This window comes from Oculina patagonica, chromosome 10 (assembly GCF_052425735.1).
Source record: "Oculina patagonica isolate OP01 chromosome 10, crgOcupat, whole genome shotgun sequence".
Lineage (NCBI taxonomy): Eukaryota > Metazoa > Cnidaria > Anthozoa > Scleractinia > Oculinidae > Oculina > Oculina patagonica.
The window spans coordinates 20,442,758-20,457,310 of NC_135767.1; the positions used below are offsets into that span (position 1 = coordinate 20,442,758).

At 37.3% G+C, this 14,553-nt stretch overlaps 1 protein-coding gene across 1 annotated transcript; it reads left to right on the forward strand.

Annotated features, from left to right (window-relative positions):
* The first annotated feature begins 297 nt into the window (after positions 1–297).
* Positions 298–13,222, forward strand: LOC144629142 (store-operated calcium entry regulator STIMATE-like). Its single transcript, XM_078487343.1, has 6 exons — positions 298–603; positions 4,675–4,723; positions 6,122–6,217; positions 6,928–7,049; positions 8,364–8,563; positions 9,769–13,222. Exons 1-6 carry the CDS (start codon positions 414–416, stop codon positions 9,979–9,981), a joined length of 870 nt encoding a protein of 289 aa, XP_078343469.1. The 5' UTR covers positions 298–413; the 3' UTR covers positions 9,982–13,222.
* Positions 13,223–14,553: the final 1,331 nt, after the last annotated feature.

A 14,553-nucleotide genomic window follows, 5' to 3' on the forward strand; every position in this document is an offset into this window, starting at 1 on the left:
TAGAGTATAGATTTGATAGGGTATGGTTTATGCAAATTGGTCAGCAATAAGATATAATTTTTGTTATTCACGCCTAAGAAGTTTGAGTTAAAAATGTTGGTAATTCGTCTTGTATTGTTTCCGATCAAGGTTTACACAGAGTCGCAAACCAAAGCAGTCGCAAACCCAAATTTTCGGACAGTAGCCCTGAGAATGGGCTAAATCCCTTGGGACGTTTTCCGGTCTCACAGATGCGCTACTACGCGGGAAGGATCATCAGATGGGAGCGGCTACCCAGCTATCTGATTTCAAGCGAAATTGCCGTAATTTCCAAGAGGAATTTTGTTGCTTGTTCGTGGTAGATATTCGATAATTTTAAACGAAAACTGCCATCAGCTGCCTCTGTGGTTAGAAGAGAGGGTTGCGTCTAACCAATGAATCAATCGACTTCCTCTGCTACGCCTGTATCTTTGTCACAGTACGATGGTTCGTTCCGCTCAACCGAGATGACCGAGAGACTGACCGTCGACATGGCTTCAAGCGAGCAAAATTGCCAATTGAACGATCATTTTGGCCTCCTTATACAGGGAATTCTAGCCGCAGTGGCGTTCAGCACTCTCATTTGTGAGTAAAATTAGTTAATCGACATATTACACGAAGTAATAATATCGTTTTTTGTCCCGATTTTATCTGTCGCAATCTCATTTCACCGGCGCGACTTTCGCCATGTTTTATAGTGCTTCAGCGGAAATTTGACAGGAACACAACACACGCTTCTTTATGCGAACGTTCGGCGTTTATGTCGTTAAGTAACCAAAGATTTTGTTATCGAAATAATATTTTATTATTTTTGCTGTTGCCTAGATTCGCAGTGTCAAACGCAAACCAAATTAAAGGATCGAGAATTGTGTAAACTCGAAGTTATGAATTTTGTGAGTCACCTTCGCGTTCGCATTAAACTTCCAAAAATAGATCATTCTGTGCTGTTCTATCTTGAACACCTGCCCCTAGCAAAACATTCAACTTTAGGATTTAGGTTTGTTTTTCAAGGCCTAAACTGTCATTTTTGTGGACTTACATTGAGGATTAGTGACATAATATATTAGTTTTATTACTCAAACAGAATTTCATATGCGTCTCTACGAACTCGCCATAGAAATTAATGACATTATTAGGAAACCTACGTAGTTCATTACGAACGATTTTCTGATTTTCTGATCTTTAAATGCACAGCTGGGATGACAGGGATGTTGTTTGCAGAAGAATTAAATTTCCTTGCTTTTCAGTGAATCGAATTCTTTAAATGATTTCCTGGGAAGAAAAATATTATTGATTATAATTATTTATAATTTCTTCCCACGAAGAAAAGTGGATGTTTTACATTTCGTGGAAATTTTGTACTCAAACAGAATCATTATATTTTTCATGAAGATAAATGAAAATTAATAAATAAAAGTAGAGCACCAAAATATATGTGAGCCAATTGCAAATATTATAGACTTTGTAGGTAAAAAAGCTTTAATCAGAGTAAAAAACTATATAAAATGTTTTTTCATAATTGAACTTAATTATGTGAAAGCAATAAAGAATTCTGGAAGATGCTGCACTTAAAGTTTTCTTTTTTTCTGCTGATTGATTTTATGTCACTTAATCTATGCTGAAAATCTCAGCAGAAAATTTTGATACCTGGGGTTTGCGGCAAAAGTAGTATTGCTTAGAATGCACCTCTTGGTAAATTTTAGCAGCCGTGATATTTTGGTTTCTTGTAATCGAATGTTGGGATTGCAGGCTTGCCAAAAGTACATGTTTAAGTACAAAAGAACATCTCGTAATCATTAGAAAACTAGTCTATGAAACTTGTTGGCAAGCTTGGAACACATGATTATTACACATTCTTCATGGGGGTGGGGGCGGGGGAGAGGTAAGGGAAATTTAGAGCAGTTTTCACTTGAGTGTCGAAAGTAATTCGCGTTTGCTTTGGTTTTGCATTACTACGCTTAATGATTGGCTCAAAAAACCCGCGCCACTTTCTCAGCCAATCAGAAGTAAAACTAAATCCAATTGTGAATCGCTTGTGCACGTTTTCCCGCGCTTCATGCTGGAACGTGTATTTGCTTCAATTTTTCATTGGTTCACTGGATTGTCCAGGGATCCATATTCGCAGTCATCCGGTCGTCCGAGACGACTAAAACATCGTATGGACGACCAAATGATTACATAAACTCGTCCGCTGGACGACTTAAGTTTGACTTAATGAAAAAAAAAACAATTATTAAGTTTTCTTATGAGTTACTTGCGTTCTGACCACATGTCATCCATTCATAACTTTTCGAAAACAGAACATAATTTGCAACTTTCTGTCGCGATAAAATCATAATTTTGGCCGCCATCTTGGCTGATGCGGTATTTTCCATCAATGAAATCATTGCAGGCTCAATTTTCAAGCTCTCAACTGCTGATATTTTGTACTGCAGCTGCATCCGCGAAAACACGAGGCGATCGCATCAGCTGATGTTTTGATCAAAATTTGCCGTTATCTTGGTCTGGCGCCACCAGCAAAGAAAAAAAAGCAATGTTAACACTTCAGAAAAACAAACCAAATATGAATAAGAAGAGCAAAAGCGTTCTTTTCTTCCGTGGTTGCAGTCGAAGAGGCCCTGGCTTTCATTTGTGCCCGCAACATCGCAAGCCGCTTGGGGGCGTGATGTTTTGTGAAATTTGTAAACCGGCAGCCAAGGTAGACAAGTAAAAAGTCTCATTAACAAATACTTGTGAATCAAACTTTATTAAAGGGCAATTCCATGTCATGGACGTTACAATTCAGACTAATTTTTAGAACTTTAAACTTGCATTGTCTAAGGATGAAAACAAGTTTTAAAACTTTTCATTGATGTACAAGTCTGTGCACCTTAGTGTGTTAATTTGATTATTTCTTTTTTCCAGTTGACTTATTTGTGCCAGAGAAATATTGAGAAAAACGACTCTCATGGACGTTACATAAAAATCAACCACGTAATTTAGTGCATTAGCATTACTTTAAAATTCCTGTGAACTTTCAAGCATTTTCAAAATATCTTCTCCATGTCAATGTAGTTTAGTGATTGTGTTAACTGAAAATTTTGTTTTCACCTCCATTATCTTTCACAGTTTTTCTTGGAGACTAAAAATGTAACGTCATGGACGTTACAAAAATTGTCATGGACGTTACACTATGTGAATTCTTCTTCAAGTTTACCAAATAAATTAACTTTTTTCAATTGTTGGGCTCTATCATTTGTAGTAAAACAATATTTCTTGGCAGTTGGAAATGAAATTATCTTGCTAGTTAATGTAAAACCCGTGGAATGCTCATTTAAATTTTTGAGGACATTTCACGGTCCTTACATATTAACCTGCATTTTCAGCAAATCTCTTTCCACAAGCTTGCTGTTTATCAACCCAAACCTGTCTTTTGGAAAAAACTGCCCACTGCTATACCGCCTAACTATTTTTTACCTTTTCCAAAGACTTTGATAAAGTTTTGCCCTTTTTTCAACATTTTTGCAAAAAGTGTAACATCCATGATATGGCGTCCATGACCAACTTTAACTGCACTTAGTTAAAAAATGTAACAGTTTACCAGAGTTTTGTTATCATCAAAATGTTCACTTTTGATAAGTAACAAAGCAGCAGAAATTTTTTAAGAATCCTTCAAATAATAACTTAAGGGGAGAAAAAAAATGCACAAAATTTCATGGACGTTACGTAACGTCCATGACAGAACTTCACATCGCTGTTGCTATTTTTTAAAAATATTTTGGATGAAGTCTTTATCAGTTATTTGTCAACACAAATGAGGGAATATTCCTAATATAATTGTTTGAATTCATAAGCATTTTGAAAGTATGATTTTTGTAAGTTAAAAATGTGCATCACAGATATTGTAAATTATTAAGAAGGTAAACCCGTACTTTGGGGACCCCCCTAAAAACATTGTTGTCACAGACAAAGTAAAAGTTGTTTTTCTGTATACTATAACATGTCTACAATGCAGCACAGGTAATTATTCCATCTGAAATATCTTTTGAAAAATCTCGATTTTTACACCTCTCATGTGGAATTGCCCTAAAACAGATTCGTTGTCTTGAAGATTTCATGTATACACAGTGTTACATACATGTGATAATAACAAAAAAGTCAACTTTTCGTTTACTTGTTGTACGGTCGCCATTCTTCACTTTTCAACGGGCAAGTAAAATTTTGCCAGGGCAAGTATGTCATCTTGCATACTTGCCCGGCTGACGACTTGGAGAAAAATTGAATATGGATCCCTGATTGTCTGTGTCCTTTGTGATTGGTCAGAGAAATTACTTTGGTTTTGGTTTTACGACACTCAATTGAATACTGCTCTAACTTATCCATTGAATTTTTATGGTCCATTCTGTGAAACTTTTTTTTTTTTTTTTTTTTTTTTTTGGGGGGGGGGGGATATGGAGGGGTATATTTGCAACTGACAATCTACAGGATTTACATTTTCTCAGTTGTGCATCATTGAGAAGTCCTTAAGGAGATTGATTGAGTGCACAAACAGATATATTTGTTTATTGAGGCTAATATTTTACAAGTAATAATCTCAGTGATATTGCCGCAAGTGATAATCAGATATTGTTACAAGTGCTAGTCAAGATATATCTAATATTGTTTCTCTTTTTGTAGTGAAAAGACTCAGAGAGCCTCTCGCTGAAAGAAGACCTGTGCTAATTTGGTAAGTACCTGAGTTGTAACTTATATACAAGGTGGTACTTGATGTGAGGAAAGTAAATGTAATTGAATGATTTTTATTTGAGGCAATGGTCTGTCTGAATTTTTAGAGAAAATATATTCATAGACAAATGATTTTCACTTCACTGTGATATTGAAAGCATCGAAAGTTGATGTTTTGAACTGTACATGTTGAACATGTTATTTGAGTGTATTATATGTTGTGGTTCAATTTTATCATTGGGTTCAAATTATATTTCCCGGGTTTTTAAACGCGTTATCATACATTACCATACAGGGTAAATAAATATACCAAAATGGTAGCCAATTCCAAAAATTTGGTCGCCATTTTTTTTTTTTTAAAAAAAGAAATAAAACTCTTCTCATTCTGTCATTTTACTAGATAGACCCTTTAAAATAAATGATTTTCATCACATTTGTATTTATTTCAATCTTGAATTGCTTCTTGTGCACAAGAAGTGGGAAGACTTTTCGTGACATTACATGAAGTACCAGAGGACACCACTGACCGTATCAAAATATGGGCATGTGCTACATACGCATCGAAGACTGCACGATGTCATTTGGCGATGTTTTTGACTTCATCTATGGATTTAAACATTTTGAGTTAAACCATTTTGCCTTTTAAACTTCAATACAATACAAAAAGCAAAGAGAGAAAGCAAATTTATTGTGTGGCTTTTTGTGTGGCTAAGTCGAAACTGAAAAAGGAAGTTACCCACCCAAACCAACAGCGCTCGATTGGAAACCATATCAGAGGGTTTTTTTTACAGTTTTGGACAGGTAAATAACCTTCAAAACTAATATATTTAGCTGAGATGTAAGATCTTTACATGAAGCAAGAAGTTATTGTGTACTCTGCTCACGCTGTGTGATTTCTTTACGAGTTATGCAGTTTTTGATGGATTAAGTGATCCGATGCGATTTGAGGTTGATTTTGTGAATTTTTGTCGCCAATTTGGCGATCAACTTTCAGGATTTGGTCGCCAATGTGAAAAATTTAGTCGCATTGGCGCCTGTATTAGACGCCCTGCCATACCCAAAAACACAGGAAAATAAAATGTGAACCAATGATGAAATTGAAACACAACGTATACAGATAGTGATGTTAGTTTTTTCTCCTGAAGTTTTTAGTTTAACCTACAGAAGGCCACATCTGGATACAACTTAATTTTTGTGTCTTATTTCAGGGTTTGCCTTACATTGTGGTATTTTTCAAAGTGAAATTAAAAGGTTTCTTCCACTCAGCATTGAGAAATTTTTTATTGATTGATGCACTTTGTGAAGCATAAAAAAGGACATGTATGCTCGATCTCTTGGTTGGTCCTAACAGTTTCTTCCCTTGTGATGTCATATGTTGTTTTTTTTCACTTGTTAACAGGTTTTTTGACACTTCCAAGCAAGCAGTTGGTGCAATGCTGGTTCACTTTGCAAACATATTTTTAGCTGGTCTTTTTAAAGGCGACCCATGTACTTGGTAAGTAAATGTCTCGTATTGCCTCACCTTGTGCACTGAACCCCTCCCCCCTCAAATCCCACTTGAGAGCATTTATAATATGTTGTTGTTTGATTCTACTGGCATCCCTGAGTGATAATGCAGGGCTGCAAAAACAGTGAGTTATCGGACATTGGCGGGCCAAAATTCGCCCATGTCCACCAACCAGCGGAATCTGTACTGATGTTGCGCTCTATTGACTGATCAGTAGAACCAAATGGAACTGTGAACTAGCTAACGCGAACAGAGATTAAGTTAACAAGAAATTGCCACAAAAAGCACGAAGCTTAATACTTCTGGGAAGTTAGAAAGGACTGATGCAAAGTATAAATGAAAGAGACATTATATTTGACAAGGTCTATTGAATTCAGTTGACAGACATGATCACATCTCTTCTTTTTTTAATACAATGGGCCTGTGTTGTTGGTCTGTGTAAACAGTTACGAGACTGCAGCCCTCGACCTTGCATGTCACTCGCGAGAAGTATTGTATATCGTATTGGATGCCATGCTACAAGGTAACTCAACTTTTGTTGAAGAATCGTTCAACACAGAAGTTGTGAGCTAAGTTTACTAACACGTTAATTTTTTGACAAATTTCCAGAAAATTTTTAAAGACCCCCTTGGGAAACATCATCCCCTCTGCATGCGTTGAGTGCTGTTTATTTTAAGTAACATTGTCTTAATTTTTAGGTACCTGATAAATTTCTTGTTGGATTCCACACTTGGCCTGATTGTCATCTACCTTTGTCTTCAATTTATGCAAATTGTTGTAAGAATGTACGACTGGGATACTCTACGATTTGGCGAGTATGGTAAGCTTAACATACAAAAGATGACTACTGTAAAAATAATCAGAAAAGAGCTCAGTTTGTGTACATAATAATAATAAGAAGAACTTTATTTAAGTGTCTGGTCTTCTAGCTAGCCTTAAGCTTACTAATCGGGGACACTGTTTAAATTAAAATATAATATAAGTATAAAAACGATTCTCGTCTATTTACATTAAATTATACTACATTTTCCAACACTCTTTGTATAATTTACATCTAATTCCTACAATTAATATAATATATAAACCTTACCAAGCCCGAGTCTGTAAATTTAGGCAAGTGAGAGAATTAACACCATTACATGTACATGAGAGACAACTTCACGTTTCAATAAATAAACATGATTTTGTTTTTTGCTTCCGTCAGTCAAAATTGGGATAATAATCAATGAACTTTGAAAACAGAAACAAACGAAGGGAATTGTAATCATTAAGACCTTGCTGCCAGTCTTGCTCCTTTTTTGTCCTTTAGCCTAATGGTTAGTGTACTTAACTCCAGACCGAGTGGTCCAGGTTCGAGCCCTGACGAGGGCTCTATGTTGTGCTCTTGGGCAAGACACTTTGCTCTCATAGTGCCTCTCTCTACCCTGGTGTATATGTTGCAGTTAATTTTTGATCTCAGTTAATTTTTTATTTTAACTAGTTAGTTTTTTCTAACTAGTTGATTTTTTTTAACTAGTTAAATAATGGGGTTAGGGTTAGGGTATCATATATTTTAAAAAAATAGTGGTTCACCCAACGTTTCCTACGTGGCACAGTGGATAAGGGGTTGGACAGCAAATCCAGAGGTTGAGAGTTCAAATCCAGTGCAGGTTAGTAAAAAAAGAAAAATAAATAAATGATAGTACTTAGGGGAGAGGGATAGTAGCAGATAGTAGGGGAGGGTTAGTAAGGATGGGGGGGGGGGTATGAGATACATGTATCAAGGGGGGGAGGTGTTCTACTTTTTCTACTTATTAACCAAGAATACTAATAAAAAAAACTAGTTAGAAAAAAACTAACTAGTTAAAATAAAAAATTAACTGAGATCAAAAATTAACTACAACATATACATGTAAATGGGTACCAGCAAATTTAATGCCAGGGGGTAGCCCTGTAATGGACTAACATCCCATCAAGGAGGGAAGTAGAAATACTCCTAGTCGCTTCATGCTACCAAAACTGGGTTAAGCTCCAGCCTGATGGGCTATTAGTCTCGAACGCAGACTTAACCTACCTGACTAGGGAACATCTTTACAGGTTAATAAAAATAATACAAGAGGAGGTAATTTCTAATATTGTTCTTGATTTTTGTCAGGTAACCCTCCACAGTGCAAAGCATGGGCTGGGCAGTGCATTTTGTACCTTTGTGCCGTTATCATTGAAAAGGCCACCATCACGCTGCTGGTGCAGCTTGATTTCTGGAGAGATGTCCGCAAGTTCATACTTCTTCCTGTCAAGAATTATCCCAAAGTGGAACTGGCTATCTCAATGTTAATTATTCCTTTTGTTTTTAATGTGAGTAGTATTTTTGATCCTTGAATAATACATGTAGTACACTTTGAAAGGTGGGAGGCGCGGTGGCCTAATGGTTAGCGCGCTCGACCCCTAGTCGAACGGCCCGGGTTCAAGGCCTGGCCGAGGCGCTGCGTTGTGTTCTTGGGCAAGACACTTTACTCTCACAGTGCCTCTCTCCACCCAGGTGTATAAATGGGTACTGGCGAATTTTCTGCTGGGGGGTAACCCTGCCATGGACTAGCAATACTCCTAGTCCCTTAATGTTACGGAAACCGGGATAAGCTCCGGCTGTATGGGCCTCATGGCTCTGAGACAGACTTTACCTTTTACCTTACACTTTGAAAGGGGTGATGGCCTAAGCTGAGGGGACCTGTAGACTACTTAAGGGATTTTACATAAAACAGCATCTTTCAAACACTTAGGTGATTGTACGTAACACGGCATATTTTGAAAACTTAGGGGATTGTTTGGGAACAGAATCGCAATCTTCTCTCGACTTATCATTCACCCTGAAATCACCACTTCATTCACTGTTCTTTCAATCCCTTAATTTGAATTTTATCTGACTTTTTATACATGTACCTCTATGAGGCAGCAATGAGCTTTTCCCTGTTTTTAGCATGCAAAAGAAGTTAGTGTTGGCTAGCCTGGGGTTAGTGGATTTTGCATCGGGCTAGAGGATTTAATCCTTCAATTGGCCAACGGGCAAATGTTGCATCATAAGCAGCGTATGTGAGAACTTTTTGGGCTAATAAAAGTAACTTTTGGGCTAGTTCATCCTGGCTACAGTTTGTGGGAGGCGTGGTGGCCTAATGGTTAGCGCGCTCGCCTCCGAGTCAAACGGCCCGGGTTCGAGGCCTGGCCGGGGCGCTGCATTGTGTTCTTGGGCAAGACACTTTACTCTCACAGTGCCTCTCTCCACCCAGGTGTATAAATGGGTACCGGCGAATTTATTGCTGGGGGGTAACCCTGCGATGGACTAGCATCCCATCCAGGGGGGAGTAGCAATACTCTCAGTCGCTTAATGCTACGGAAACCGGGATAAGCTTCGGCCTGTATGGGCCACTAGGCTCCAAGCAAACTTTAGGTACTTTTTTTTTTTACCGTTTGCACAAAAGGGCAATCTGGAAAATCATATTTCTTTGCACCCTGCCCTTAGCAGATTGTATTTCACACTAAGATTCTCAATATTGTTATTTTCTTAGGCCATTATGTTCTGGGTTGTTGACAATTTCCTTATGCGAAAGAAGAAGAAATTACTACAAAAAGATGACACAAGAAACAAAGTCAAATATGAGAGGAGATCCGTGGTGAATGGATCTGATGAAGAAGCTGTCCTTTTGGACAACGTGGTTGAAGGAGAGAGTGTTATGATCCCAGATGATAATGTTTACCACAGAGATGCTGTACGAAGATGATATCAGGCAGTTTACGATATAGATTATAATATTATAGTTAAAGGTACATGCAACTGATAAGGTCGCATTGCAGGCATTTCTTGGCCATAGCAAATTGGCTGATTTGTTTCTGTCGGTCCCATCCTCGGAGACCCATGGGCAGTTAGTGGGGCGAAACGAAGGAATAAACCAGACAGAAAGATTTCAAGAATGGCACGAAGTCTGGAGAGACTCGTTGCCCAGGGGCACTTCGTGCCGTTCTTGAAAACTTTCGTCGCAACGATTTCTGCCCGGTTTATTCCTTCATTTTGCCCCACTAACTGCCCCTGGGTCTCCGAGGATGTGTCGGTCCACAAGAAATAGGGTAAATGTGCAAAGTTCTACAGTTTGTACATGTACCCCACCTTTTGGGAGGTGCAGGGGTCTGGAGGTTACCGTATTGGATACAAGATCTAGGGGCACATCACTGGGTACCTGACATTAAAGGGACTGTGTATTAAGTTTTGCGAAATACTTTCTATGAATCTAAATGTTTGCAAAGAAATTACTTCTATGGATCTGAATGACAAAACCATAGCTTCATTGCAACCAAATGTGTCTCCCACACATTATTTTTTTAAGTTACAAGCAAACAAGGTTAACTTTGAAAACTGTTCAGCCCAACAATATTTCAAAAACCCATATAGCAATCCATTTCAATCTTCATCAATTTTGGCCATCCGTACCTTCTTTTGTATTTACTGTGTTATTGAAATGTCCCTTCACTGCTTTAAGAGGTTATTTTACATTTCAACTAATTTGATGGTCATTTTGCATGCCAATTTAGCTAAAATCTGTGACACAGTCCCTTTATTGCCATTCTGGGGGGGAGTAGCAATACTTCTAGTCACGTCATGCAACAGAATTCAGTTGTTCAACATCAACACCAGTAAGCTATCTGGCTCCCAGCATTAAACTTTTCAAATTCAATGATTTTTGGTCAGGAAACGCTTGCACTGCAGACTGACAGTTTATCTATTTTTTTCAGTAGCATTAACCATAGACTGCAAGAGCAACCAGTTTTTTCCTTGCTGTTTAATGCCTCTAAAAATATGTGTATAAAAACTGGTGTCAGGGACTGCAGAGACCATTTTAAAGTGGTAGTACTTAAAAATCTGGCTTAGACAAGCAAGCATTAGGGGTCACTGTTCCGTCATTTATCATGTAAAAATTCATACATTATCCATGCCATCTGGAGCCCTAAAAAAATCAACTCAGCAAAAAAATGGTAGGGCTAAAGTGCTACCAACCCCTCCCCCTCCACGGTCCCTGGGTGAAGAATACAAAAACAGCTGCTCTTGCAGTCTATAATAACCAAGACTCACTCTCGAGGATGTCAAGTAGAAATGTTATGAGAATATAGGAAATCATCAACAAGCGGATATTGTCTTGATGTACCACAAATTCTCACAACTAACATTAAAAGAAATGCATGGAAAGATGTTAAGAGAATTAATATCCTGAGCTTGGAATCAGTAGAAGTAAATGCTCTGGAAGCAGAAAGCCAGGGACTGGATGGGATTGTATATATAAAGACATTTAATGTTGATCTGAAAGATGTTAAGTTGTTCCAATTCTTTTGTTGGTCAATTTGCAAACAGCAATTTGATTATTGCAAAGCATGATATAACCTCAGAACAATGATGGATTGATATTGTAATATAGTAATGGAGAGAGTAAATATAAATAGGGTGCAAGTTTTAATGGACACACAAGGGAGGGGTATGTATTTGCTTGCATGTAGTATCTTGTACGGGCTGATTTGAATTAGCGAATACACAGCTTCTTTTCATACTGAACATTTTACTTTATGTAAGTTTTACCTCAATTAATTAGCTGTTCTTCTGCTTCAAAGCCCTACAATAAATTCATGACCTGATTTGCATGCATTTGAAAGTTAAGTCTGGATGCATGCCTAAGACTTGTAAGGCATGTCAGCTTGTACACACCCCTTCCATTTACATGGCTCATAAAAACTGCATCCTATCTTCATCAATTCTTGTGCCTGCGACACCGGATTGTGATCCATGTTTGCTTCAAAACCAGTTCAGGTTCACCCACAAAAAAATATCGTGTTGAAACTAGGAAATATTTTTTTGTAAGTTTGGCAATTATTTTATTTAACCAAGATACATTTTCTTTTTAAACAGTAGATATTTCTTAGTGGTGAAGTACGCAACACCAGTGAAACTGTTGGATTTCCAAGTTTTCGACCACTCAAAAAGCAGAAAAACCGCACGTGTAATTTGTCCTCACGTGTTCCGCACGTGGCCTCCCGAGAAGTCTTGGTTTCTGATTGGTTTATCTGTAAGAAAACCAATAAAAAATATGGCGTGACATCGTGACAAAGGCTTTGGGTGTGTCAAAGTCACACCACGTCGCAAGATTGTCGCTTTTCAAACGTTCTTTAGCAGGACTTTTTACGGCTCAAGTGCTTCACCTAGATGTTAAAATTAGTGAAAAAAAATTTTTGTGAGAAATTTTTTTTTCAAGAGTTTGAAAGTATTTGAGAACCATAAAACAAGATTTTAGAATTTAGTAAAACTATTACACAAAGAATTTCATTTTCAAATTACCCAGTTGAAGTCAATGGTAATCAGAAGATGCCGAGTTAAAAATATTTATTATAGATCTAATTTTGTATTTTCTGTTACAAATGCCACAATTACCTTATCAGTTTCTTAAAATATTAGTTTAGAGTAAAGGAATTAAGGCCGGATTATAAAAAACGTTCTGAAAAAATTGGTGTATATGTAGAATTAGTTTCTCATTAAGTATTTGTCTATTGTTACTGTTATGTAGTCGGGATGCAACGCACCCCTCGGAAAAGAACACGACGTGTTTCCGGTTCTTTTTATCCAATCAGAAAAAGCACGTGAATTCCGGAAAGCCGACGGCATATTGGCGTAATTTTCGCGAAGTTCTGGTGGTCTGTTCTGATTGGACACTAGATTCGGAAAGTCTTCGGGCGCTTCTCCGAAATTATCCGAAGACCCGTGATAACAATTTCTTTGTATTGGGGTTTATAATGTAACTCGATGCCTCGTCACTAATCACTCTTGTAATAAAACTTTGTTCGCTTTTTTGAGAATTCCTTTTGAATATTTTCATGTTTTCTCGACTGATATTTGTTAAGTAGTGCCTTAAGAAAAGCTCTTATCCAAGTTATTGTTACACGATACGTTAGAATGAAAGAAATTTGAAATAAAAAAAGTTTATTTTATCCGAAGTCTCATTTCTTACTTTGCTACAAATAAACTTCTATAACGAGGGTTCAACAGAGCCGGTTTAACTTGGCGAAAAGAAAACGGTTCGGACGCGGTAGCAAAGGAATTTGTATTTCATGCGCAGCAACGCTGCCGTGTACGACCACTTTCTTTTGCAAAGAAAGGCGCGGGCAGATAGAGTACCATGAGTGACCTTACTTCTGTTTCGTTCGTATCTTGCCAACCGTACACAATTTACCTTAATCGATGGAACTAAATCGCAGTCTCTTGAGCTCAAATGCGGGGTCCCCCAAGGTTCGGTCCTTGCTGTTTCGTCGCCTGAACTCTGGAACAGTCTACCTCTTTTTATCCGCTCATGTGACAATTTAAGTTCTTTTAAATCAAAACTCAAAACTTATCTTTTTAAAAAACTTATTACTCTTAGCGATTTTTACTTTTTATTACTTTTAATGTACATTTTTAATTTTTAAGAATTTTATCAGCTAATTTTAACGAATTTTTATAGATTTGTAAAGCGCCTAGAGCAGACCTGGATAGGCGCTATAAAAATGTTTATTATTATTATTATTATTATTATTATTATTATTATTATTATTATTATTATTATTATTATTATTATTATTATTATTATTAGTGTGCATACGTTCTGCTTATCGCGGGATCGTCCTGCGGGAAACCTGGGTTTTAGTTGATTATAATAATAATAATAAAAACTTTATTACCGTGTCTGTGTGTTTAGCCCTTATGGACTAATTGGGGACACAATTAAAATACCTAAAATACTATTAATAATGCTAAGCTAAGATTTGCTGCAATTGTGGTGGCCTATTAAATTTTTACTATCTTTGAAAGAGAAAACCTCTAAAGGCCCGTTTACACAGGCGATTTTTGTCACGCCGACGTTGCATGAAGTCTCCTGCGATATCGCGGCGATAAAATTTGCACGCGTGTAAACTAGCCGCCATATCGCAGGAGTTTCGAACCTGTTCAAAACTTGATGCAACTTAGGTGCGACAAAAATTACATTGAGTTGCGCAACAAAAATCGCCTGTTTAAACGGGCCTTTACATTTTCGAGTGCACTGGGTGCGCTTTTATTCCTGTCAATATTCTTATTGTTTATTTCGTGTGCCTCACGTCTCCCTCTCTGGTCGCCTACTCGGATGTCTGAAATTCAGGTTAGATTTACTTGAGATGTAAATTAATCTTAGTTTTTTGACTGCTTACTGTCAGTTTTCATTAGGCGATGCATGGGATCATCAATGTGACTCTTTTGATTTCTGAATGTTGGAACTAGATTAAAAATATTAGATCATGAATGGGAGACC